This window comes from Salmo salar, chromosome 07, assembly GCF_965601325.2.
Source record: "Salmo salar chromosome 07, fSalSal1, whole genome shotgun sequence".
Taxonomy (NCBI): domain Eukaryota; kingdom Metazoa; phylum Chordata; class Actinopteri; order Salmoniformes; family Salmonidae; genus Salmo; species Salmo salar.
Genome location: NC_138297.1, coordinates 72,095,001 through 72,122,544, shown reverse-complemented (window position 1 = coordinate 72,122,544; position 27,544 = coordinate 72,095,001). Strand labels below are relative to the sequence as shown.

Sequence of the window (27,544 nt, the reverse complement as noted above, 5' to 3'; positions counted from 1 at the left end):
TAGACTCTCTAGTTGTAGACTCTCTAGTTGTAGACTCTAGTTGTAGACTCTCTAGTTGTAGACTCTCTAGTTGTAGACTCTAGTTGTAGACTCTTAGTTGTAGACTCTTAGTTGTAGACTCTAGTTGTAGACTCTCTAGTTGTAGACTCTCTAGTTGTAGACTCTCTAGTTGTAGACTCTCTAGTTGTAGACTCTCTAGTTGTAGACTCTTAGTTGTAGACTCTCTAGTTGTAGACTCTAGTTGTAGACTCTAGTTGTAGACTCTTAGTTGTAGACTCTAGTTGTAGACTCTCTAGTTGTAGACTCTCTAGTTGTAGACTCTAGTTGTAGACTCTCTAGTTGTAGACTCTCTAGTTGTAGACTCTCTAGTTGTAGACTCTCTAGTTGTAGACTCTAGTTGTAGACTCTCTAGTTGTAGACTCTTAGTTGTAGACTCTAGTTGTAGACTCTCTAGTTGTAGACTCTAGTTGTAGACTCTCTAGTTGTAGACTCTTTAGTTGTAGACTCTTAGTTGTAGACTCTCTAGTTGTAGACTCTCTAGTTGTAGACTCTCTAGTTGTAGACTCTAGTTGTAGACTCTAGTTGTAGACTCTCTAGTTGTAGACTCTTTAGTTGTAGACTCTTTAGTTGTAGACTCTCTAGTTGTAGACTCTCTAGTTGTAGACTCTAGTTGTAGACTCTAGTTGTAGACTCTAGTTGTAGACTCTAGTTGTAGACTCTCTAGTTGTAGACTCTCTAGTTGTAGACTCTAGTTGTAGACTCTCTAGTTGTAGACTCTCTAGTTGTAGACTCTAGTTGTAGACTCTCTAGTTGTAGACTCTCTAGTTGTAGACTCTAGTTGTAGACTCTCTAGTTGTAGACTCTCTAGTTGTAGACTCTTTAGTTGTAGACTCTCTAGTTGTAGACTCTCTAGTTGTAGACTCTCTAGTTGTAGACTCTCTAGTTGTAGACTCTCTAGTTGTAGACTCTTAGTTGTAGACTCTAGTTGTAGACTCTCTAGTTGTAGACTCTTAGTTGTAGACTCTAGTTGTAGACTCTTTAGTTGTAGACTCTTAGTTGTAGACTCTCTAGTTGTAGACTCTAGTTGTAGACTAGTTGTAGACTCTCTAGTTGTAGACTCTCTAGTTGTAGACTCTCTAGTTGTAGACTCTCTAGTTGTAGACTCTAGTTGTAGACTCTTTAGTTGTAGACTCTAGTTGTAGACTCTAGTTGTAGACTCTCTAGTTGTAGACTCTTTAGTTGTAGACTCTAGTTGTAGACTCTTAGTTGTAGACTCTCTAGTTGTAGACTCTCTAGTTGTAGACTCTTTAGTTGTAGACTCTCTAGTTGTAGACTCTAGTTGTAGACTCTCTAGTTGTAGACTCTTTAGTTGTAGACTCTAGTTGTAGACTCTTAGTTGTAGACTCTCTAGTTGTAGACTCTTTAGTTGTAGACTCTCTAGTTGTAGACTCTCTAGTTGTAGACTCTCTAGTTGTAGACTCTCTAGTTGTAGACTCTTAGTTGTAGACTCTTTAGTTGTAGACTCTCTAGTTGTAGACTCTAGTTGTAGACTCTTTAGTTGTAGACTCTTTAGTTGTAGACTAGTTGTAGACTCTCTAGTTGTAGACTCTAGTTGTAGACTAGTTGTAGACTCTCTAGTTGTAGACTCTAGTTGTAGACTCTTTAGTTGTAGACTCTAGTTGTAGACTCTAGTTGTAGACTCTCTAGTTGTAGACTCTCTAGTTGTAGACTCTCTAGTTGAAGACTCTCTAGTTGTAGACTCTAGTTGTAGACTCTCTAGTTGTAGACTCTCTAGTTGTAGACTCTTTAGTTGTAGACTCTAGTTGTAGACTCTAGTTGTAGACTCTCTAGTTGTAGACTCTAGTTGTAGACTCTTTAGTTGTAGACTCTAGTTGTAGACTCTCTAGTTGTAGACTCTTTAGTTGTAGACTCTAGTTGTAGACTCTCTAGTTGTAGACTCTAGTTGTAGACTCTCTAGTTGTAGACTCTTTAGTTGTAGACTCTTTAGTTGTAGACTCTCTAGTTGTAGACTCTCTAGTTATAGACTCTCTAGTTGTAGACTCTAGTTGTAGACTCTAGTTGTAGACTCTCTAGTTATAGACTCTTTAGTTGTAGACTCTTTAGTTGTAGACTCTCTAGTTGTAGACTCTCTAGTTGTAGACTCTAGTTGTAGACTCTAGTTGTAGACTCTCTAGTTGTAGACTCTCTAGTTGTAGACTCTCTAGTTGTAGACTCTTTAGTTGATGACTCTTTAGTTGTAGACTCTCTAGTTGTAGACTCTAGTTGTAGACTCTTTAGTTGTAGACTCTTTAGTTGTAGACTAGTTGTAGACTCTCTAGTTGTAGACTCTAGTTGTAGACTAGTTGTAGACTCTCTAGTTGTAGACTCTAGTTGTAGACTCTAGTTGTAGACTCTCTAGTTGTAGACTCTCTAGTTGTAGACTCTCTAGTTGAAGACTCTCTAGTTGTAGACTCTAGTTGTAGACTCTCTAGTTGTAGACTCTCTAGTTGTAGACTCTTTAGTTGTAGACTCTAGTTGTAGACTCTAGTTGTAGACTCTCTAGTTGTAGACTCTAGTTGTAGACTCTTTAGTTGTAGACTCTAGTTGTAGACTCTCTAGTTGTAGACTCTTTAGTTGTAGACTCTAGTTGTAGACTCTCTAGTTGTAGACTCTAGTTGTAGACTCTCTAGTTGTAGACTCTTTAGTTGTAGACTCTTTAGTTGTAGACTCTCTAGTTGTAGACTCTCTAGTTATAGACTCTCTAGTTGTAGACTCTAGTTGTAGACTCTAGTTGTAGACTCTCTAGTTATAGACTCTTTAGTTGTAGACTCTTTAGTTGTAGACTCTCTAGTTGTAGACTCTAGTTGTAGACTCTAGTTGTAGACTCTAGTTGTAGACTCTAGTTGTAGACTCTCTAGTTGTAGACTCTCTAGTTGTAGACTCTAGTTGTAGACTCTCTAGTTGTAGACTCTCTAGTTGTAGACTCTAGTTGTAGACTCTCTAGTTGTAGACTCTCTAGTTATAGACTCTCTAGTTATAGACTCTCTAGTTGTAGACTCTCTAGTTGTAGACTCTAGTTGTAGACTCTCTAGTTGTAGACTCTCTAGTTGTAGACTCTCTAGTTGTAGACTCTCTAGTTGTAGACTCTCTAGTTGATGACTCTTTAGTTGTAGACTCTTTAGTTATAGACTCTCTAGTTGTAGACTCTCTAGTTGTAGACTCTTTAGTTGTAGACTCTCTAGTTGTAGACTCTCTAGTTGTAAACTCTTTAGTTGTAGACTCTCTAGTTGTAGACTCTAGTTGTAGACTCTTTAGTTGTAGACTCTTTAGTTGTAGACTCTCTAGTTGTAGACTCTTTAGTTGTAGACTCTCTAGTTGTAGACTCTAGTTGTAGACTCTAGTTGTAGACTCTCTAGTTGTAGACTCTAGTTGTAGACTCTCTAGTTGTAGACTCTCTAGTTGTAGACTCTTTAGTTGTAGACTCTCTAGTTGTAGACTCTAGTTGTAGACTCTAGTTGTAGACTCTCTAGTTGTAGACTCTAGTTGTAGACTCTCTAGTTGTAGACTCTCTAGTTGTAGACTCTCTAGTTGTAGACTCTCTAGTTGTAGACTCTAGTTTTAGACTCTAGTTGTAGACTCTCTAGTTGTAGACTCTCTAGTTGTAGACTCTAGTTGTAGACTCTCTAGTTGTAGACTCTCTAGTTGTAGACTCTAGTTGTAGACTCTTTAGTTGTAGACTCTTTAGTTGTAGACTCTAGTTGTAGACTCTCTAGTTGTAGACTCTCTAGTTGTAGACTCTCTAGTTGTAGACTCTCTAGTTGTAGACTCTCTAGTTGTAAACTCTTTAGTTGTAGACTCTCTAGTTGTAGACTCTAGTTGTAGACTCTAGTTGTAGACTCTTTAGTTGTAGACTCTAGTTGTAGACTCTTTAGTTGTAGACTCTAGTTGTAGACTCTCTAGTTGTAGACTCTCTAGTTGTAGACTCTCTAGTTGAAGACTCTCTAGTTGTAGACTCTAGTTGTAGACTCTCTAGTTGTAGACTCTTTAGTTGTAGACTCTAGTTGTAGACTCTCTAGTTGTAGACTCTTTAGTTGTAGACTCTAGTTGTAGACTCTAGTTGTAGACTCTCTAGTTGTAGACTCTAGTTGTAGACTCTTTAGTTGTAGACTCTAGTTGTAGACTCTCTAGTTGTAGACTCTTTAGTTGTAGACTCTAGTTGTAGACTCTCTAGTTGTAGACTCTAGTTGTAGACTCTCTAGTTGTAGACTCTTTAGTTGTAGACTCTTTAGTTGTAGACTCTCTAGTTGTAGACTCTCTAGTTATAGACTCTCTAGTTGTAGACTCTAGTTGTAGACTCTAGTTGTAGACTCTCTAGTTATAGACTCTTTAGTTGTAGACTCTTTAGTTGTAGACTCTCTAGTTGTAGACTCTCTAGTTGTAGACTCTAGTTGTAGACTCTAGTTGTAGACTCTCTAGTTGTAGACTCTCTAGTTGTAGACTCTCTAGTTGTAGACTCTTTAGTTGATGACTCTTTAGTTGTAGACTCTCTAGTTGTAGACTCTAGTTGTAGACTCTTTAGTTGTAGACTCTTTAGTTGTAGACTAGTTGTAGACTCTCTAGTTGTAGACTCTAGTTGTAGACTAGTTGTAGACTCTCTAGTTGTAGACTCTAGTTGTAGACTCTTTAGTTGTAGACTCTAGTTGTAGACTCTAGTTGTAGACTCTCTAGTTGTAGACTCTCTAGTTGTAGACTCTCTAGTTGAAGACTCTCTAGTTGTAGACTCTAGTTGTAGACTCTCTAGTTGTAGACTCTCTAGTTGTAGACTCTTTAGTTGTAGACTCTAGTTGTAGACTCTAGTTGTAGACTCTCTAGTTGTAGACTCTAGTTGTAGACTCTTTAGTTGTAGACTCTAGTTGTAGACTCTCTAGTTGTAGACTCTTTAGGTGTAGACTCTAGTTGTAGACTCTCTAGTTGTAGACTCTAGTTGTAGACTCTCTAGTTGTAGACTCTTTAGTTGTAGACTCTTTAGTTGTAGACTCTCTAGTTGTAGACTCTCTTGTTATAGACTCTCTAGTTGTAGACTCTAGTTGTAGACTCTAGTTGTAGACTCTCTAGTTATAGACTCTTTAGTTGTAGACTCTTTAGTTGTAGACTCTCTAGTTGTAGACTCTAGTTGTAGACTCTAGTTGTAGACTCTAGTTGTAGACTCTAGTTGTAGACTCTCTAGTTGTAGACTCTCTAGTTGTAGACTCTAGTTGTAGACTCTCTAGTTGTAGACTCTAGTTGTAGACTCTCTAGTTGTAGACTCTCTAGTTATAGACTCTCTAGTTATAGACTCTCTAGTTGTAGACTCTCTAGTTGTAGACTCTAGTTGTAGACTCTCTAGTTGTAGACTCTCTAGTTGTAGACTCTCTAGTTGTAGACTCTCTAGTTGTAGACTCTCTAGTTGATGACTCTTTAGTTGTAGACTCTTTAGTTATAGACTCTCTAGTTGTAGACTCTCTAGTTGTAGACTCTTTAGTTGTAGACTCTCTAGTTGTAGACTCTCTAGTTGTAAACTCTTTAGTTGTAGACTCTCTAGTTGTAGACTCTAGTTGTAGACTCTTTAGTTGTAGACTCTTTAGTTGTAGACTCTCTAGTTGTAGACTCTTTAGTTGTAGACTCTCTAGTTGTAGACTCTAGTTGTAGACTCTAGTTGTAGACTCTCTAGTTGTAGACTCTAGTTGTAGACTCTCTAGTTGTAGACTCTCTAGTTGTAGACTCTTTAGTTGTAGACTCTCTAGTTGTAGACTCTAGTTGTAGACTCTAGTTGTAGACTCTCTAGTTGTAGACTCTAGTTGTAGACTCTCTAGTTGTAGACTCTCTAGTTGTAGACTCTCTAGTTGTAGACTCTCTAGTTGTAGACTCTAGTTTTAGACTCTAGTTGTAGACTCTCTAGTTGTAGACTCTCTAGTTGTAGACTCTAGTTGTAGACTCTCTAGTTGTAGACTCTCTAGTTGTAGACTCTAGTTGTAGACTCTTTAGTTGTAGACTCTTTAGTTGTAGACTCTAGTTGTAGACTCTCTAGTTGTAGACTCTCTAGTTGTAGACTCTCTAGTTGTAGACTCTCTAGTTGTAGACTCTCTAGTTGTAAACTCTTTAGTTGTAGACTCTCTAGTTGTAGACTCTAGTTGTAGACTCTAGTTGTAGACTCTTTAGTTGTAGACTCTAGTTGTAGACTCTTTAGTTGTAGACTCTCTAGTTGTAGACTCTAGTTGTAGACTCTCTAGTTGTAGACTCTCTAGTTGTAGACTCTCTAGTTGAAGACTCTCTAGTTGTAGACTCTAGTTGTAGACTCTCTAGTTGTAGACTCTTTAGTTGTAGACTCTAGTTGTAGACTCTCTAGTTGTAGACTCTAGTTGTAGACTCTCTAGTTGTAGACTCTTTAGTTGTAGACTCTTTAGTTGTAGACTCTCTAGTTGTAGACTCTCTAGTTATAGACTCTCTAGTTGTAGACTCTAGTTGTAGACTCTAGTTGTAGACTCTCTAGTTATAGACTCTTTAGTTGTAGACTCTTTAGTTGTAGACTCTCTAGTTGTAGACTCTCTAGTTGTAGACTCTAGTTGTAGACTCTAGTTGTAGACTCTAGTTGTAGACTCTAGTTGTAGACTCTCTAGTTGTAGACTCTCTAGTTGTAGACTCTAGTTGTAGACTCTCTAGTTGTAGACTCTCTAGTTGTAGACTCTAGTTGTAGACTCTCTAGTTATAGACTCTCTAGTTGTAGACTCTCTAGTTGTAGACTCTTTAGTTGTAGACTCTAGTTGTAGACTCTCTAGTTGTAGACTCTCTAGTTGTAGACTCTCTAGTTGTAGACTCTCTAGTTGTAGACTCTTTAGTTGTAGACTCTAGTTGTAGACTCTCTAGTTGTAGACTCTCTAGTTGATGACTCTTTAGTTGTAGACTCTTTAGTTGTAGACTCTTTAGTTGTAGACTCTAGTTGTAGACTCTAGTTGTAGACTCTCTAGTTGTAGACTCTCTAGTTGTAGACTCTCTAGTTGTAGACTCTTTAGTTGTAGACTCTAGTTGTAGACTCTCTAGTTGTAGACTCTTTAGTTGTAGACTCTAGTTGTAGACTCTCTAGTTGTAGACTCTTTAGTTGTAGACTCTAGTTGTAGACTCTCTAGTTGTAGACTCTTTAGTTGTAGACTCTAGTTGTAGACTCTCTAGTTGTAGACTCTTTAGTTGTAGACTCTAGTTGTAGACTCTTTAGTTGTAGACTCTTTAGTTGTAGACTCTTTAGTTGTAGACTCTAGTTGTAGACTCTAGTTGTAGACTCTCTAGTTGTAGACTCTCTAGTTGTAGACTCTCTAGTTGTAGACTCTCTAGTTGTAGACTCTAGTTGTAGACTCTTTAGTTGTAGACTCTTTAGTTGTAGACTCTAGTTGTAGACTCTCTAGTTGTAGACTCTCTAGTTGTAGACTCTTTAGTTGTAGACTCTTTAGTTGATGACTCTCTAGTTGTAGACTCTTTAGTTATAGACTCTCTAGTTGTAGACTCTCTAGTTGTAGACTCTCTAGTTGTAGACTCTAGTTGTAGACTCTCTAGTTGTAGACTCTAGTTGTAGACTCTTTAGTTGTAGACTCTTTAGTTGATGACTCTCTAGTTGTAGACTCTCTAGTTGTAGACTCTCTAGTTATAGACTCTCTAGTTGTAGACTCTCTAGTTGTAGACTCTTTAGTTGTAGACTCTTTACTTGTAGACTCTAGTTGTAGACTCTCTAGTTGTAGACTCTCTAGTTGTAGACTCTCTAGTTGTAGACTCTAGTTGTAGACTCTAGTTGTAGACTATTTAGTTGTAGACTCTAGTTGTAGACTCTAGTTGTAGACTCTCTAGTTGTAGACTCTTTAGTTGTAGACTCTTTAGTTGTAGACTCTTTAGTTGTAGACTCTAGTTGTAGACTCTCTAGTTGTAGACTCTCTAGTTATAGACTCTCTAGTTATAGACTCTCTAGTTGTAGACTCTCTAGTTGTAGACTCTAGTTGTAGACTCTCTAGTTGTAGACTCTCTAGTTGTAGACTCTCTAGTTGTAGACTCTCTATTTGATGACTCTTTAGTTGTAGACTCTTTAGTTATAGACTCTCTAGTTGTAGACTCTCTAGTTGTAGACTCTTTAGTTGTAGACTCTCTAGTTGTAGACTCTCTAGTTGTAAACTCTTTAGTTGTAGACTCTCTAGTTGTAGACTCTAGTTGTAGACTCTTTAGTTGTAGACTCTCTAGTTGTAGACTCTCTAGTTGTAGACTCTTTAGTTGTAGACTCTTTAGTTGTAGACTCTCTAGTTGTAGACTCTTTAGTTGTAGACTCTCTAGTTGTAGACTCTAGTTGTAGACTCTAGTTGTAGACTCTCTAGTTGTAGACTCTAGTTGTAGACTCTCTAGTTGTAGACTCTCTAGTTGTAGACTCTTTAGTTGTAGACTCTCTAGTTGTAGACTCTAGTTGTAGACTCTAGTTGTAGACTCTCTAGTTGTAGACTCTAGTTGTAGACTCTAGTTGTAGACTCTCTAGTTGTAGACTCTCTAGTTGTAGACTCTCTAGTTGTAGACTCTAGTTGTAGACTCTCTAGTTGTAGACTCTCTAGTTGTAGACTCTAGTTGTAGACTCTTTAGTTGTAGACTCTTTAGTTGTAGACTCTAGTTGTAGACTCTCTAGTTGTAGACTCTCTAGTTGTAGACTCTCTAGTTGTAGACTCTCTAGTTGTAGACTCTCTAGTTGTAAACTCTTTAGTTGTAGACTCTCTAGTTGTAGACTCTAGTTGTAGACTCTAGTTGTAGACTCTTTAGTTGTAGACTCTAGTTGTAGACTCTTTAGTTGTAGACTCTAGTTGTAGACTCTCTAGTTGTAGACTCTCTAGTTGTAGACTCTCTAGTTGAAGACTCTCTAGTTGTAGACTCTAGTTGTAGACTCTAGTTGTAGACTCTCTAGTTGTAGACTCTAGTTGTAGACTCTCTAGTTGTAGACTCTTTAGTTGTAGACTCTAGTTGTAGACTCTCTAGTTGTAGACTCTAGTTGTAGACTCTCTAGTTGTAGACTCTTTAGTTGTAGACTCTTTAGTTGTAGACTCTCTAGTTGTAGACTCTCTAGTTATAGACTCTCTAGTTGTAGACTCTAGTTGTAGACTCTAGTTGTAGACTCTCTAGTTATAGACTCTTTAGTTGTAGACTCTTTAGTTGTAGACTCTCTAGTTGTAGACTCTCTAGTTGTAGACTCTAGTTGTAGACTCTAGTTGTAGACTCTAGTTGTAGACTCTCTAGTTGTAGACTCTCTAGTTGTAGACTCTAGTTGTAGACTCTCTAGTTGTAGACTCTCTAGTTGTAGACTCTAGTTGTAGACTCTCTAGTTATAGACTCTCTAGTTGTAGACTCTCTAGTTGTAGACTCTTTAGTTGTAGACTCTAGTTGTAGACTCTCTAGTTGTAGACTCTCTAGTTGTAGACTCTCTAGTTGTAGACTCTCTAGTTGTAGACTCTTTAGTTGTAGACTCTAGTTGTAGACTCTCTAGTTGTAGACTCTCTAGTTGATGACTCTTTAGTTGTAGACTCTTTAGTTGTAGACTCTTTAGTTGTAGACTCTAGTTGTAGACTCTAGTTGTAGACTCTCTAGTTGTAGACTCTCTAGTTGTAGACTCTCTAGTTGTAGACTCTTTAGTTGTAGACTCTAGTTGTAGACTCTCTAGTTGTAGACTCTTTAGTTGTAGACTCTAGTTGTAGACTCTCTAGTTGTAGACTCTTTAGTTGTAGACTCTAGTTGTAGACTCTCTAGTTGTAGACTCTTTAGTTGTAGACTCTAGTTGTAGACTCTCTAGTTGTAGACTCTTTAGTTGTAGACTCTAGTTGTAGACTCTTTAGTTGTAGACTCTTTAGTTGTAGACTCTTTAGTTGTAGACTCTAGTTGTAGACTCTAGTTGTAGACTCTCTAGTTGTAGACTCTCTAGTTGTAGACTCTCTAGTTGTAGACTCTTTAGTTGTAGACTCTAGTTGTAGACTCTCTAGTTGTAGACTCTCTAGTTGTAGACTCTTTAGTTGTAGACTCTTTAGTTGATGACTCTCTAGTTGTAGACTCTTTAGTTATAGACTCTCTAGTTGTAGACTCTCTAGTTGTAGACTCTCTAGTTGTAGACTCTAGTTGTAGACTCTCTAGTTGTAGACTCTAGTTGTAGACTCTTTAGTTGTAGACTCTTTAGTTGATGACTCTCTAGTTGTAGACTCTCTAGTTGTAGACTCTCTAGTTATAGACTCTCTAGTTGTAGACTCTCTAGTTGTAGACTCTTTAGTTGTAGACTCTTTAGTTGTAGACTCTAGTTGTAGACTCTCTAGTTGTAGACTCTCTAGTTGTAGACTCTCTAGTTGTAGACTCTAGTTGTAGACTCTAGTTGTAGACTATTTAGTTGTAGACTCTAGTTGTAGACTCTAGTTGTAGACTCTCTAGTTGTAGACTCTTTAGTTGTAGACTCTTTAGTTGTAGACTCTTTAGTTGTAGACTCTAGTTGTAGACTCTCTAGTTGTAGACTCTAGTTGTAGACTCTAGTTGTAGACTCTCTAGTTGTAGACTCTTTAGTTGTAGACTCTTTAGTTGTAGACTCTCTAGTTGTAGACTCTCTAGTTGTAGACTCTAGTTGTAGACTCTAGTTGTAGACTCTAGTTGTAGACTGTAGTTGTAGACTCTCTAGTTGTAGACTCTCTAGTTGTAGACTCTAGTTGTAGACTCTCTAGTTGTAGACTCTCTAGTTGTAGACTCTAGTTGTAGACTCTCTAGTTATAGACTCTCTAGTTGTAGACTCTCTAGTTGTAGACTCTTTAGTTGTAGACTCTAGTTGTAGACTCTCTAGTTGTAGACTCTCTAGTTGTAGACTCTCTAGTTGTAGACTCTCTAGTTGTAGACTCTTTAGTTGTAGACTCTAGTTGTAGACTCTCTAGTTGTAGACTCTCTAGTTGATGACTCTTTAGTTGTAGACTCTTTAGTTGTAGACTCTTTAGTTGTAGACTCTAGTTGTAGACTCTAGTTGTAGACTCTCTAGTTGTAGACTCTCTAGTTGTAGACTCTCTAGTTGTAGACTCTTTAGTTGTAGACTCTAGTTGTAGACTCTCTAGTTGTAGACTCTTTAGTTGTAGACTCTAGTTGTAGACTCTCTAGTTGTAGACTCTTTAGTTGTAGACTCTAGTTGTAGACCCTCTAGTTGTAGACTCTTTAGTTGTAGACTCTAGTTGTAGACTCTCTAGTTGTAGACTCTTTAGTTGTAGACTCTAGTTGTAGACTCTTTAGTTGTAGACTCTTTAGTTGTAGACTCTTTAGTTGTAGACTCTAGTTGTAGACTCTAGTTGTAGACTCTCTAGTTGTAGACTCTCTAGTTGTAGACTCTCTAGTTGTAGACTCTCTAGTTGTAGACTCTCTAGTTGTAGACTCTAGTTGTAGACTCTTTAGTTGTAGACTCTTTAGTTGTAGACTCTAGTTGTAGACTCTCTAGTTGTAGACTCTCTAGTTGTAGACTCTTTAGTTGTAGACTCTTTAGTTGATGACTCTCTAGTTGTAGACTCTTTAGTTATAGACTCTCTAGTTGTAGACTCTCTAGTTGTAGACTCTCTAGTTGTAGACTCTAGTTGTAGACTCTCTAGTTGTAGACTCTAGTTGTAGACTCTTTAGTTGTAGACTCTTTAGTTGATGACTCTCTAGTTGTAGACTCTCTAGTTGTAGACTCTCTAGTTATAGACTCTCTAGTTGTAGACTCTCTAGTTGTAGACTCTTTAGTTGTAGACTCTTTAGTTGTAGACTCTAGTTGTAGACTCTCTAGTTGTAGACTCTCTAGTTGTAGACTCTCTAGTTGTAGACTCTAGTTGTAGACTCTAGTTGTAGACTATTTAGTTGTAGACTCTAGTTGTAGACTCTAGTTGTAGACTCTCTAGTTGTAGACTCTTTAGTTGTAGACTCTTTAGTTGTAGACTCTTTAGTTGTAGACTCTAGTTGTAGACTCTCTAGTTGTAGACTCTAGTTGTAGACTCTAGTTGTAGACTCTCTAGTTGTAGACTCTTTATTTGTAGACTCTTTAGTTGTAGACTCTTTAGTTGTAGACTCTAGTTGTAGACTCTTTAGTTGTAGACTCTAGTTGTAGACTCTAGTTGTAGACTCTCTAGTTGTAGACTCTTTAGTTGTAGACTCTTTAGTTGTAGACTCTAGTTGTAGACTCTCTAGTTGTAGACTCTCTAGTTGTAGACTCTCTAGTTGTAGACTCTCTAGTTGTAGACTCTAGTTGTAGACTCTAGTTGTAGACTCTTTAGTTGTAGACTCTAGTTGTAGACTCTCTAGTTGTAGACTCTCTAGTTGTAGACTCTTTAGTTGTAGACTCTAGTTGTAGACTCTTTAGTTGTAGACTCTCTAGTTGTAGACTCTCTAGTTGTAGACTCTCTAGTTGTAGACTCTTTAGTTGTAGACTCTTTAGTTGTAGACTCTCTAGTTGTAGACTCTCTAGTTGTAGACTCTTTAGTTGTAGACTCTAGTTGTAGACTCTTTAGTTGTAGACTCTCTAGTTGTAGACTCTCTAGTTGTAGACTCTCTAGTTGTAGACTCTCTAGTTGTAGACTCTAGTTGTAGACTCTAGTTGTAGACTCTTTAGTTGTAGACTCTCTAGTTGTAGACTCTCTAGTTGTAGACTCTAGTTGTAGACTCTTTAGTTGTAGACTCTCTAGTTGTAGACTCTCTAGTTGTAGACTCTTTAGTTGTAGACTCTCTAGTTGTAGACTCTTTAGTTGTAGACTCTAGTTGTAGACTCTCTAGTTGTAGACTCTAGTTGTAGACTCTTTAGTTGTAGACTCTTTAGTTGTAGACTCTAGTTGTAGACTCTCTAGTTGTAGACTCTAGTTGTAGACTCTAGTTGTAGACTCTCTAGTTGTAGACTCTTTAGTTGTAGACTCTTTAGTTGTAGACTCTTTAGTTGTAGACTCTAGTTGTAGACTCTTTAGTTGTAGACTCTAGTTGTAGACTCTAGTTGTAGACTCTCTAGTTGTAGACTCTTTAGTTGTAGACTCTTTAGTTGTAGACTCTAGTTGTAGACTCTCTAGTTGTAGACTCTCTAGTTGTAGACTCTCTAGTTGTAGACTCTAGTTGTAGACTCTAGTTGTAGACTCTTTAGTTGTAGACTCTAGTTGTAGACTCTAGTTGTAGACTCTCTAGTTGTAGACTCTTTAGTTGTAGACTCTAGTTGTAGACTCTTTAGTTGTAGACTCTCTAGTTGTAGACTCTCTAGTTGTAGACTCTCTAGTTGTAGACTCTTTAGTTGTAGACTCTCTAGTTGTAGACTCTCTAGTTGTAGACTCTTTAGTTGTAGACTCTAGTTGTAGACTCTTTACTTGTAGACTCTTTAGTTGTAGACTCTCTAGTTGTAGACTCTCTAGTTGTAGACTCTCTAGTTGTAGACTCTAGTTGTAGACTCTAGTTGTAGACTCTTTAGTTGTAGACTCTCTAGTTGTAGACTCTCTAGTTGTAGACTCTAGTTGTAGACTCTTTAGTTGTAGACTCTCTAGTTGTAGACTCTCTAGTTGTAGACTCTAGTTGTAGACTCTAGTTGTAGACTCTCTAGTTGTAGACTCTCTAGTTGTAGACTCTAGTTGTAGACTCTAGTTGTAGACTCTAGTTGTAGACTCTAGTTGTAGACTCTAGTTGTAGACTCTCTAGTTGTAGTCTCTCTAGTTGTAGACTCTAGTTGTAGACTCTCTAGTTGTAGACTCTAGTTGTAGACTCTCTAGTTGTAGACTCTAGTTGTAGACTCTCTAGTTGTAGTCTCTCTAGTTGTAGACTCTAGTTGTAGACTCTCTAGTTGTAGACTCTAGTTGTAGACTCTCTAGTTGTAGACTCTAGTTGTAGACTCTAGTTGTAGACTCTAGTTGTAGACTCTAGTTGTAGACTCTAGTTGTAGACTCTAGTTGTAGACTCTAGTTGTAGACTCTTTAGTTGTAGACTCTAGTTGTAGACTCTAGTTGTAGACTCTCTAGTTGTAGACTCTAGTTGTAGACTCTCTAGTTGTAGACTCTAGTTGTAGACTCTCTAGTTGTAGACTCTAGTTGTAGACTCTTTGGCTTTTTCATCTTTGTGGTTTATCATTGACCCTTTTGTCTTGTGCTGTGAGAGCTGCTCAACGCTCACGGAGAGAGGGATTGTATCTATGTGGGAGGTCAATTCATGGGATATGATGGGCGGACACACACACACACACACACACACACACACACACACACACACACACACACACACACACACACACACACACACACACACACTTTATGATTGCAAAAGGGCTCTGTCTAGAATTTCTCAAAACAAAACAGTGTGACATTCATTTTCCAATATGTCTGCCACGACCGCCTTAAACTGAGAGGAGAGAAGGTCCCAGACAGACACCGGGGATGTGAGAAACAGAACACTGTTTTGATTCCACCTGACAGACTAAAGCCTTTAAAACATTGCTTTTATACACCAATATCTTCCATCATTCATCAGCCTGGAGTTCATGCATTACTCAAATGTTTCAGGTAAACCATGTAAAGTGATATTCCTTCATACTGAGATGTATCTTTTTACCTCCTATAACACACATCTTTAATTGAATTCAATGATTTTTCTAAAGTGTAAAATCTGTGAAATAAACTACAACTTGCCATTTGGGACACTTTGACGGTTAGTAACCAACCCTGCTGTATCCATGTGCCTTTCTCAGATCATTCATTAGATCAGGATCTCTTACCTACAGACCAGAGAGACATGTAGTTACCAGGATCTCTTACCTACAGACCAGAGAGACATGTAGTTACCAGGATCTCTTACCTACAGACCAGAGAGACATGTAGTTATCAGGATCTCTTACCTACAGTCCAGAGAGACATGTAGTTATCAGGATCTCTTACCTACAGACCAGAAAGAGAGAGACATGTAGTTACCAGGATCTCTTACCTACAGACCAGAGAGACATGTAGTTATCAGGATCTCTTACCTACAGACCAGAGAGACATGTAGTTATCAGGATCTCTTACCTACAGACCAGAGAGACATGTAGTTATCACGATCTCTTACCTACAGACCAGAGAGACATGCAGTTACCAGGATCTCTTACCTACAGACCAGAGAGACATGCAGTTACCAGGATCTCTTACCTACAGACCAGAGAGACATGTAGTTACCAGGATCTCTTACCTACAGACCAGAGAGAGAGAGACATGTAGTTATCAGGATATCTTACCTACAGACCAGAGAGACATGCAGTTATCAGGATCTCTTACCTACAGACCAGAGAGACATGTAGTTACGAGGATCTCTTACCTACAGACCAGAGAGACATGCAGTTATCAGGATCTCTTACCTCCAGACCAGAGAGACATGTAGTTACCAGGATCTCTTACCTACAGACCAGAGAGACATGTAGTTACCAGCATCTCTTACCTACAGACCAGAGAGACATGTAGTTACCAGCATCTCTTACCTACAGACCAGAGAGACATGCAGTTATCAGCATCTCTTACCTACAGACCAGAGAGAGAGAGACATGTAGTTACCAGGATCTCTTACCTACAGACCAGAGAGACATGTAGTTACCAGGATCTCTTACCTACAGACCAGAGAGACATGTAGTTACCAGCATCTCTTACCTACAGACCAGAGATACATGTAGTTACCAGCATCTCTTACCTACAGACCAGAGAGACATGCAGTTATCAGCATCTCTTACCTACAGACCAGAGAGAGAGAGACATGTAGTTATCAGGATCTCTTACCTACAGACCAGAGAGACATGCAGTTATCAGCATCTCTTACCTACAGACCAGAGAGAGAGAGACATGTAGTTACCAGGATCTCTTACCTACAGACCAGAGAGACATGTAGTTTGCCAGGATCTCTTACCTACAGACCAGAGAGAGAGAGACATGTAGTTACCAGGATCTCTTAGCTACAGACCAGAGAGACAGTTTGATCATGTGGACAACGCCGTGCGCCGGCCGCTGCTGTAAGAGCCTGAAGGGGTTTCTCGTTCTCCTAATAGATTATTGTGTTCTATGATGTCGTTAGCCAATGTATTTCCTGCTAGTGATTCTGGGTCACTGTGGCTTTTCTGGAGTAATGGAATACCTTATGAACACCTCTGCTTTCCAAATGGAACCCTATTCCCTATATAGTGCACTACTTTAGACCAGGGCCCTATTCCCTATATAGTGCACTACTTTAGACCAGAGCCCTATTCCCTATATAGTACACTACTATAGACCAGAGCCCTATTCCCTATATAGTGCACTACTTTCAACCAGAGCCCTATGGAGAATAGGGTGCCATTTGGGAAGCTGCCTCAGCAGGGGGAAGAGAGAGAGAGAGAGAGAGAGAGAGAGAGCAGGGATAAGAGAGAGAGAGAGAGAGCAGGGGGAAGAGAGAGAGAGCAGAGGGAAGAGAGAGAGAGAGAGCAGGGGGGAGAGAGAGAGAGAGAGAGCAGGGGGAAGAGAGAGAGAGAGAGAGAGAGAGCAGGGGGAAGAGAGAGAGAGAGAGAGAGCAGGGGGAAGAGAGAGAGAGAGAGCAGGGGGAAGAGAGAGAGAGAGCAGGGGGAAGAGAGAGAGAGAGAGAGAGCATGGGGAAGAGAGAGAGAGAGCAGGGGGAAGAGAGAGAGAGAGCAGGGGGAAGAGAGAGAGAGCAGAGGGAAGAGAGAGAGCAGGGGGGAGAGAGAGAGAGAGCAGGGGGGAGAGAGAGAGAGCAGGGGGAAGAGAGAGAGTGAGAAGCAGGGGGAAGAGAGAGAGAGCAGGGGGAAGAGAGAGAGAGAGCAGGGGGAAGAGAGAGAGAGAGAGAGAGAGAGAGACAGGGTGAAGAGAGAGAGAAGCAGGGGGAAGAGAGAGAGAGAGCAGGGGGAAGAGAGAGAGAGAGAAGCAGAGGGAAGACAGAGAGAGAGAAGCAGGGGGAATAGAGAGAGAGAGAAGCAGTGGGAAGACAGAGAGAGAGCAGGGGGAATAGAGAGAGAAAGAGAGAGAGAGAGAGAGAGAGAGAGTGAGAAGCAGGGGAAAGACAGAGAATTTGGGCAGGGGGAATAGAGAGAGAGAGCAGGGGGAGAGAGAGAGAGCAGGGGGAAGAGAGAGAGAGAGCAGGGGGAAGAGAGAGAGAGCAGGGGGAAGAGAGAGAGAGAGCAGGGGGAAGAGAGAGAGAGAGCAGGGGGAAGAGAGAGAGAGAAGCAGGGGGAAGAGAGAGAGAGCAGGGGGAAGAGAGAGAGAGAGCAGGGGGAAGAGAGAGAGAGAGCAGGGGGAAGAGAGAGAGAGAGCAGGGGGAAGAGAGAGAGAGAGAGAGAGAGAGACAGGGTGAAGAGAGAGAGAAGCAGGGGGAAGAGAGAGAGAGAGCAGGGGGAAGAGAGAGAGAGAGAAGCAGAGGGAAGACAGAGAGAGAGAAGCAGGGGGAATAGAGAGAGAGAGAAGCAGTGGGAAGACAGAGAGAGAGCAGGGGCAATAGAGAGAGAAAGAGAGAGAGAGAGAGAGAGAGAGTGAGAAGCAGGGGAAAGACAGAGAATTTGGGCAGGGGGAATAGAGAGAGAGCGAGAGAGCAGGGGGAATAGAGAGAGAGAGAAAGAGAGAGAGAGAAGCAGGGGGATGACAGAGAGAGAGAGCGCAAGGGGAAGAGAGAGAGAGAGAGAGAGAGAGGTCCAGGTTATAATGGATAATAGGTCCATCCACTCCCTGGTTAGTTCAGTGTGGTTCTGCTCCATTCACCCTGGCTGCTACTTCTGTGGCCCAGCTGTTTTTTCCTGCGTCGGCCTTGTCCATTTCTGGTCTATTTCAGTGGTCTGTCTCTGTGGTGCCAGGACCACATTGACCAGGTTCAGAGACAGTGTTCTACTGTCCTGTCAACTGGTTGTTTAGCATGTCTCAGCTTCTTACATCTCTTTTGGACAAATCTATAATCTGACAATAATGGACATCTATCTATCTCTATCATGCTAGGTGTCTACAGGAGGTCTGTTCTCTCCTGGATCTTTATCTATCTCTATCATGCTAGGTGTCTACAGGAGGTCTGTTCTCTCCTGGATCTCTATCTATCTCTATCATGCTAGGTGTCTACAGGAGGTCTGTTCTCTCCTGGATCTCTATATCTAGCCCTTGGAAAAGGGCTATATATATATACCTATATATATACCTCTATCTGTTCCTGGCTATATATATAGCCAGGAACAGATAGAGCCCTTGGTTCTCTCCAGACCTGACTGCCCTTAACCAACACAAAAACATCCTGTGGTGTTCTGCATTAGCATCGAACAGCCCCCGTGATATGCAACTTTTCAGGGAAGTTAGAAACCAATATACACAGGCAGTTAGAAAAGCCAAGGCTAGCTTTTTCAAGCAGAAATTTGCTTCCTGCAACACAAACTCAAAAAAGTTCTGGGACATTGTAAAGTCCATGGAGAATAAGAACACCTCCTCCCAACTGCCCACTGCACTGAGGATAGGAAACTCTGTCACCACCGATAAATCCACTATAACTGAGAATTTTAATAAGCATTTTTCTACGGCTGGCCATGCTTTCCACCTGGCTACCTCTACCCCAGTCAACAGCACTGCACCCCCCACAGCAACTCGCCCAAGCCTTCCCCATTTCTCCTTCTCCCATATCCAGTCAGCTGATGTTCTGAAAGAGCTGCAGAATCTGGACCCCTACAAATCAGCCGGGCTAGACAATCTGGACCCTTTCTTTCTAAAATGATCTGCCGAAATTTTTGCAACCCCTATTACTAGCCTGTTCAACCTCTCTTTCGTGTCGTCTGAGATTCCCAAAGATTGGAAAGCAGCTGCGGTCATCCCCCTCTTCAAAGGGGGAGACACTCTAGACCCAAACCGCTACAGACCTATATCTATCCTACCCTGCCTCTCTAAAGTCTTCGAAAGCCAAGTCAACAAACAGATTACCGACCATTTCGAATCCCACTGCACCTTCTCCGCTATGCAATCTGGTTTCAGAGCTGGTCATGGGTGCACCTCAGCCACGCTCAAGGTCCTAAACAACATCATAACCGCCATCGATAAGAGACATTACTGTGTAGCCGTATTCATCGACCTGGCCAAGGCTTTCGACTCTGTCAATCACCACATCTTCATCGGCAGACTCAACAGCCTTGGTTTCTCAAATGTTTGCCTCGCCTGGTTCGCCAACTACTTCTCTGATAGAGTTCAGTGTGTCAAATCGGAGGGCCTGTTGTCCGGGCCCCTGGCAGTCTCTATGGGGGTGCCACAGGGTTAAATTCTTGGGCCGACACTTTTCTCTGTATACATCAATGATGTCGCTCTTGCTGCTGGTGAGTCTCTGATCCACCTCTACGCAGACGACACCATTCTGTATACTTCTGGCCCTTCTTTGGACACTGTGTTAACAACCCTCCAGACGAGCTCCAATGCCATACAACTCTCCTTCCGTGGCCTCCAACTGTTCTTAAATACAAGTAAAACTAAATGCATGCTTTTCAACCGATCGCTGCCTGCACCTGCCCGCCCGTCCAGCATCACTACTCTGGACGGTTCTGACTTAGAATATGTGGACAACTACAAATACCTAGGTGTCTGGTTAGACTGTAAACTCTCCTTCCAGACTCACATCAAACATCTCCAATCCAAAGTTAAATCTAGAATTGGCTTCCTATTTCGCAACAAAGCATCTTTCACTCATGCTGCCAAACATACCCTCGTAAAACTGACCATCCTGCCGATCCTCGACTTCGGCGATGTCATTTACAAAATAGCCTCCAATACCCGACTCAATAAATTGGATGCAGTCTATCACAGTGCCATCCGTTTTGTCACCAAAGCCCCATATACTACCCACCACTGCGACCTGTACGCTCTCGTTGGCTGGCCCTCGCTTCATACTCGTCGCCAAACCACAAGACCCTGCTAGGTAAAGTTCCCCCTTATCTCAGCTCGCTGGTCACCATAGCAGCACCCACCTGTAGCACGCGCTCCAGCAGGTATATCTCTCTGGTCACCCCCAAAGCCAATTCCTCCTTCGGCCGCCTCTCCTTCCAGTTCTCTGCTGCCAATGACTGGAACGAACTACAAACATCTCTAAAACTGGAAACACTTATCTCCCTCACTAGCTTTAAGCACCAGCTATCAGAGCAGCTCACAGATCACTGCACCTGTACATAGCCCATCTATAATGTAGCCCAAACAACTACCCCTTCCCCTACTGTATTTATTTATTTATTTTGCTGCCTTGCACCCCATTATTTATATTTCTACTTTGCACTTTCTTCCACTGCAAATCTACCATTCCAGTGTTTTACTTGCTATATTGTATTTACTTCGCCACCATGGCCTTTTTTGCCTTTACCTCCATTATCTCACCTCATTTGCTCACTTTGTACATAGACTTTTTTTTCTACTATATTATTGACTGTATGTTTGTTTTACTCCATGTGTAACTCTGTGTTGTTGTATGTGTCAAACTGCTTGCTTTATCTTGGCCAGGTCGCAATTGTAAATGAGAACTTGTTCTCAACTTGCCTACCTGGTTAAACAAAGGTGGAAAAAATAAAAATAAATACAAAATATCTCTATCATGCTAGGTGTCTACAGGAGGTCTGTTGTCTCCTGGATCTCTGTCTATCTCTATCATGCTAGGTGTCTACAGGAGGTCTGTTCTCTCCTGGATCTCTGTCTATCTCTATCATGCTAGTTGTCTACAGGAGGTCTGTTCTCTCCTGTGTCTCTGTCTATCTCTATCATGCTGGGTGTCTACAGGAGGTCTGTTCTCTCCTGGATCTCTATCTATCTCTATCATGCTAGGTGTCTACAGGAGGTCTGTTTTCTCCTGGATCTCTATCTATCTCTATCATGCTGGGTGTCTACAGGAGGTCTGTTCTCTCCTGGATCTCTGTCTATCTCTATCATGCTGGGTGTCTACAGGAGGTCTGTTCTCTCCTGGATCTCTATCTATCTCTATCATGCTGGGTGTCTACAGGAGGTCTGTTCTCTCCTGGATCTCTATCTATCTCTATCATGCTGGGTGTCTACAGGAGGTCTGTTCTCTCCTGGATCTCTGTCTATCTCTATCATGCTAGTTGTCTACAGGAGGTCTGTTCTCTCCTGGATCTATCTCTATCATGCTGGGTGTCTACAGGAGGTCTGTTCTCCCCTGTGTCTCTGTCTATCTCTATCATGCTGGGTGTCTACAGGAGGTCTGTTCTCTCCTGGATCTCTATCTATCTCTATCATGCTAGGTGTCTACAGGAGGTCTGTTTTCTCCTGGATCTCTATCTATCTCTATCATGCTGGGTGTCTACAGGAGGTCTGTTCTCTCCTGGATCTCTGTCTATCTCTATCATGCTGGGTGTCTACAGGAGGTCTGTTCTCTCCTGGATCTCTATCTATCTCTATCATGCTGGGTGTCTACAGGAGGTCTGTTCTCTCCTGGATCTCTATCTATCTCTATCATGCTGGGTGTCTACAGGAGGTCTGTTCTCTCCTGGATCTCTGTCTATCTCTATCATGCTAGTTGTCTACAGGAGGTCTGTTCTCTCCTGGATCTCTATCTATCTCTATCATGCTAGGTGTCTACAGGAGGTCTGTTCTCTCCTGGATCTCTATCTATCTCTATCATGCTGGGTGTCTACAGGAGGTCTGTTCTCCCCTGGATCTCTGTCTATCTCTATCATGCTGGGTGTCTACAGGAGGTCTGTTCTCTCCTGTTCTAACAGTGCGTTCCTCCTGTCTCTGTCTCTTCTGCAGGTTGTTTGGTGTAACAGGGAACTGTGCGGCCTGCAGTAAGCTGATCCCAGCCTTTGAGATGGTGATGAGAGCTAAAGAGAACGTCTATCACCTGGACTGCTTCGCCTGCCAGCTCTGCAATCAGAGGTGAGTTTACTGGACAGGTACCTGCTCCTCACGTCCACTCAGCCAATGAGGAGACTTGATGTTGAGGAGAGGTGGGACAGTGTGGACATTCCTGAATCAGTCTCTAACAGTCCCTGACGGTGTCCATGTTAGGACAGACTCATTCTCAGCAGGAGTTGACTGAAACGTCCCTGATCAGAGATATTCTGGTCTAACAGTCCCTGATCAGAGATAGTCTGGTCTAACAGTCCCTGATCAGTGATAGTCTGGTCTAACAGTCCCTGATCAGAGATAGTCTGGTCTAACAGTCCCTGATCAGAGATAGTCTGGTCTAACAGTCCCTGATCAGAGATAGTCTGGTCTAACAGTCCCTGATCAGAGATATTCTGGTCTAACAGTCCCTGATCAGAGATATTCTGGTCTAACAGTCCCTAATCAGAGATATTCTGGTCTAACAGTCCCTGATCAGAGATATTCTGGTCTAACAGTCCCTGATCAGAGATAGTCTGGTCTAACAGTCCCTGATCAGAGATAGTCTGGTCTAACAGTCCCTGATCAGAGATAGTCTGGTCTAACAGTCCCTGATCAGAGATAGTCTGGTCTAACAGTCCCTGATAAGAGATATTCTGGTCTAACAGTCCCTGATCAGAGATAGTCTGGTCTAACAGTCCCTGATCAGTGATAGTCTGGTCTAACAGTCCCTGATCAGAGATAGTCTGGCCTAACGGTCCCTGGTAATGATGATGATCAGTGATAGTTTAAGAAAAGTTGAGCTAATAGAGATCTCCCACTGACCACAAACTGTTTAAATCAACGATGTTCTAGCGTCATTTGTCAACGTGTTGTGATGTGGAATCTACGTGGATTTGGATTTGAAAGAAGTAATCAATTTAAACTGTTGTTTTGTGGGTAATATTTCACTACAGGATTACATTTGAGTCATTTAGCAGACTCTCTTATCCAGAGAGACTTACAGTAGTGAGTCATTTAGCAGACTCTCTTATCCAGAGAGACTTACAGTAGTGAGTCATTTAGCTGATTCTCTGATCCAGAGAGACTTACAGTAGGGAGTCATTTAGCAGACTCTCTTATCCAGAGAGACTTACAGTAGTGAGTCATTTAGCAGACTCTCTTATCCAGAGAGACTTACAGTAGTGAGTCATTTAGCAGACTCTCTTATCCAGAGAGACTTACAGTAGGGAGTCATTTAGCAGACTCTCTTATCCAGAGTCGCACAGTAGTGAGTCATTTAGCAGACTCTATTATCCAGAGAGACTTACAGTAGTGAGTCATTTAGCAGACTCTATTATCCAGAGAGACTTACAGTAGTGAGTCATTTAGCAGACTCTATTATCCAGAGAGACTTACAGGAGAAGTTTGGGTTAAGCGCCTTGCTCAAGGACACATCTACAGATTTTTCACCTAGTCGGCTTGGGGATTCGAACCAGTGACCTCTCGGGGTGGCAGGTAACCTAGTGGTTAGAGCGTTGGACTAGTAACCAGCAGGTAGCCTAGTGGTTAGAGCGTTGGACTAGTAACCAGCAGGTAGCCTAGTGGTTAGAGCGTTGGACTAGTAACCAGCAGGTAGCCTAGTGGTTAGAGCGTTGGACTAGTAACCAGCAGGTAACCTAGTGGTTAGAGCGTTGGACTAGTAACCAGCAGGTAGCCTAGTGGTTAGAGCGTTGGACTAGTAACCAGCAGGTAGCCTAGTGGTTAGAGTGTAGGGGCAGCAGGTAGCCTAGTGGTTAGAGTGTTGGACTAGTAACCGACAGGTTGCTAGATCGAATCCCTGAGCTGACAAGGTAAAAATCTGTTGTTCTGCCCCTGAACAAGGCAGTTAACCCACTGTTCCCCGGTAGGCCGACATTGTAAATAATCATTTGTTCTTAACCGACTTGCCTAGTTAAATAAAATACTGGCCCAATGCTCTTAACTGCTAGGTCATCATGGTAACCAATTTTCAACATAGACAAACCTAGTATAAAATATGTTGAATTTGTACCTTTAAAACAATGCCAGATCTTCAAAGTAACATCCACTATAAGAAGAAAAAACAAGATGCTGGGCAGCACCTGCTACTGCAGAGTTCATCTATCTACAGCAATCCCTTCAGTCTCCCATCCAGGGTTTATCCAAACCCAGCCATTCTTAGCTAGGATATTTGTCACTGACAATTACCAATGTGCTAACGTGAGAATGCTTGCTGAGAAATCTCCGCTTAGTTAATAGATTCACGGTTGCTATCAAAGTTATTCTAAAGTGTAGGTTGAATAGAGCAAATGAAATGTAACCAAACTGTATCTATCATACAGCATCTATGAGGCTGTTTAGGCCTGTACAGCATTAGAGAAGCCATCAACAGGTGTTGTTTCAGTTCAGTCTAGGATTCATCTGAAACTAGACCAAACATATTGGCCTCGGGTTTCAAGAGGTGTCTAGGAATAGGAATACAATTACAAATAGGATTCAATCGAATCAAACTGGATTTAAAGAGCATTTCAAGTTTGATTTGATTTAGTCCTTAGGTTTTTTTGGTTGACATGGAGACGTGAATCCAATCAATATCGATTATTAATTACATGACAAACTGGAATTAAAGCCAGACTCAGCACAGATGGAACTATCCAAACTGGATTTAAATCCAGACTCAGAACAGATGGAACTATCCAAACTGGAATTAAAGCCAGACTCAGCACAGATGGAACTATCCAAACTGGAATTAAAGCCAGACTCAGCACAGATGGAACTATCCAAACTGGAATTAAAGCCAGACTCAGCACAGATGGAACTATCCAAACTGGAATTAAAGCCAGACTCAGCACAGATGGAACTATCCAAACTGGAATTAAAGCCAGACTCAGAACAGATGGAACTATCCAAACTGGAATTAAAGCCAGACTCAGCACAGATGGAACTATCCAAACTGGAATTAAAGCCAGACTCAGCACAGATGGAACTATCCAAACTGGAATTAAATCCACACTCAACGGAGATGGAACTATCCAAACTGGAATTAAAGCCAGACTCAGCACAGATGGAACTATCCAAGCAGAAGAAGCATATCCTTCAAATGTTGATATTTGGTTGCGTTGACAACCAAACACAATTCAATATCACATTTGAAATAGAATAAATAGTCTATTAACCTGCCACCAGCTCAACCAGAAGTTAAAGAATGGGATGAAGCCAGTGGTTCAGATGGTACTATCCAACCAGGAGTTAAAGAATGGGATGAAGCCAGTGGTTCAGATGGTACTATCCAACCAGACGTTAAAGAATAGGATGAAGCCAGTGGTTCAGATGGTACTATCCAACCAGAAGTTAAAGAATGGGATGAAGCCAGTGGTTCAGATGGAACTATCCAACCAGAAGTTAAAGAATGGGATGAAGCCAGTGGTTCAGATGGAACTATCCAACCAGAAGTTAAAGAATGGGATGAAGCCAGTGGTTCAGATGGTACTATCCAACCAGAAGTTAAAGAATGGGATGAAGCCAGTGGTTCAGATGGTACTATCCAACCAGAAGTTAAAGAATGGGATGAAGCCAGTGGTTCAGATGGTACTATCCAACCAGAAGTTAAAGAATGGGATGAAGCCAGTGGTTCAGATGGAACTATCCAACCAGAAGTTAAAGAATGGGATGAAGCCAGTGGTTCAGATGGAACTATCCAACCAGAAGTTAAAGAATGGGATGAAGCCAGTGGTTCAGATGGAACTATCCAACCAGAAGTTAAAGAATGGGATGAAGCCAGTGGTTCAGATGGAACTATCCAACCAGAAGTTAAAGAATGGGATGAAGCCAGTGGTTCAGATGGTACTATCCAACCAGAAGTTAAAGAATGGGATGAAGCCAGTGGTTCAGATGGAACTATCCAACCAGAAGTTAAAGAATGGGATGAAGCCAGTGGTTCAGATGGAACTATCCAACCAGGAGTTAAAGAATGGGATGAAGCCAGTGGTTCAGATGGTACTATCCAACCAGAAGTTAAAGAATGGGATGAAGCCAGTGGTTCAGATGGAACTATCCAACCAGAAGTTAAAGAATGGAATGAAGCCAGTGGTTCAGATGGTACTATCCAACCAGAAGTTAAAGAATGGAATGAAGCCAGTGGTTCAGATGGAACTATCCAACCAGAAGTTAAAGAATGGGATGAAGCCAGTGGTTCAGATGGAACCATCCCAGCAGTAAGGCTATAATACAAACTAATGTAACATTCAACCTTTAAATGAACAACATCCCTGGTTACATGTTGAGGCTACAGTAACTACCTGGATACGTTTCTTCTGCTGTAATCTCATAGAGCGTGCACGTTCCAGATAGCAGGTCATAGGTCATCACAGGTCTGTGGAGATCTTCACAATGGGCTCTAATTATCTGTCAGGAATCTACAACAGCATTGATCACTTGCACCGTGTACTTTTAATGTAATCTCAACTACAACTCAGTTCATTTGGTTCTGATATTAAATTATGAGATAGAGATGGATGGAGAGATAGAATGGAGAGATAGTTGGAGAGATAGAGGGAGACATAGAGATAGAGGGAGAGACAGAGGGAGTGGTAGAGATAGAGGGAGAGATAGAGGGAGAGATAGAGGGAGATAGGGGGAGAGATGGAGATAGATGGAGAGATAGAGGGAGATATAGAGATAGAGGGAGATAGATAGAGGGAAAGATAGAGGGAGATAGAGAGAGATATAGCGATAGAGGGAGAGAGGGAGAGATATATGGAGATAGAGGGAGATAGATGGAGAGATGGAGAGAGATATAGAGATATAGAGAGAGGGAGATATAGAGAGAGGGAGATATAGAGAGAGAGGGAGATATAGAGAGAGAGGGAGATATAGAGATAGAGGGAGATATAGAAATAGAGGGAGAGATAGAGGGAGATAGAGATTGAGGGAGAGATAGAGGGAGAGGTAGAGATAGAGGGAGAGATAGAGGGAGAGATATAGAGATAGAGGGAGAGATAGAGATAGAGGGAGAGATATAGAGATAGAGGGAGAGAGGCATTTCTAAACATAGTTCTAAAACTCCTTAAACTGCCACTTACCGTCTTGTCTTTTGTATCTGACCAGGGCTTAACAAGTCTTCCTTCTCTCTCTTACAAGCAGAGATACACTCACCTGACACAGTCAGATTGTTCAGATGTTTAAAAAATAACATCTGTTACCTTGGCAACCCAGAGTTGATGAGAGTACTCAGCACTGCAACACACAGAGAGAAAGTCACTGCATTACAGATAAAATTACACACACACACACACACACACACACACAGAGAAAGTCACTGCATTACAGATAAAATTACACACACACACACACACACACACACACACACACACACACACACACACACACACACACACACACACACACACACACACACACACACACACACACACACACACAGTCCCTAACCCCTAAACCTAACCCTAACTTCTAACCCCAAGCCTAACCTCAACCCTAAGCCTAACCTCAACCCTAAACCTAACCTCAACCCTAAGCCTAACCTCAACCCCAAACCTAACCTCAACCCTAAACCTAACCTCAACCCTAAGCCTAACCTCAACCCTAAGCCTAACCTCAACCCTAAACCTAACCTCAACCCCAAACCTAACCTCAACCCTAAACCTAACCTCCATCCTAAGCCTAACCTCCATCCTAAGCCTAACCTCCATCCTAAACCT

The 27,544-nt window shown here is 41.5% G+C and overlaps 1 protein-coding gene across 5 annotated transcripts in view; it reads left to right on the top strand.

The window, feature by feature from the left end:
- The window catches only part of LOC106609843 (LIM domain only protein 3), a 155,541-nt gene that overhangs the window by 104,539 nt on the left and 23,458 nt on the right, over positions 1-27,544 (top strand). For all 5 annotated transcript variants that reach the window (XM_082978044.1, XM_082978045.1, XM_045722367.2 and 2 more), the window contains exon 3: positions 21,753-21,878. In XM_082978044.1, coding sequence (XP_082834170.1) covers positions 21,753-21,878 — 126 coding nt within the window. The remainder of the gene's footprint in view (positions 1-21,752; positions 21,879-27,544) is intronic.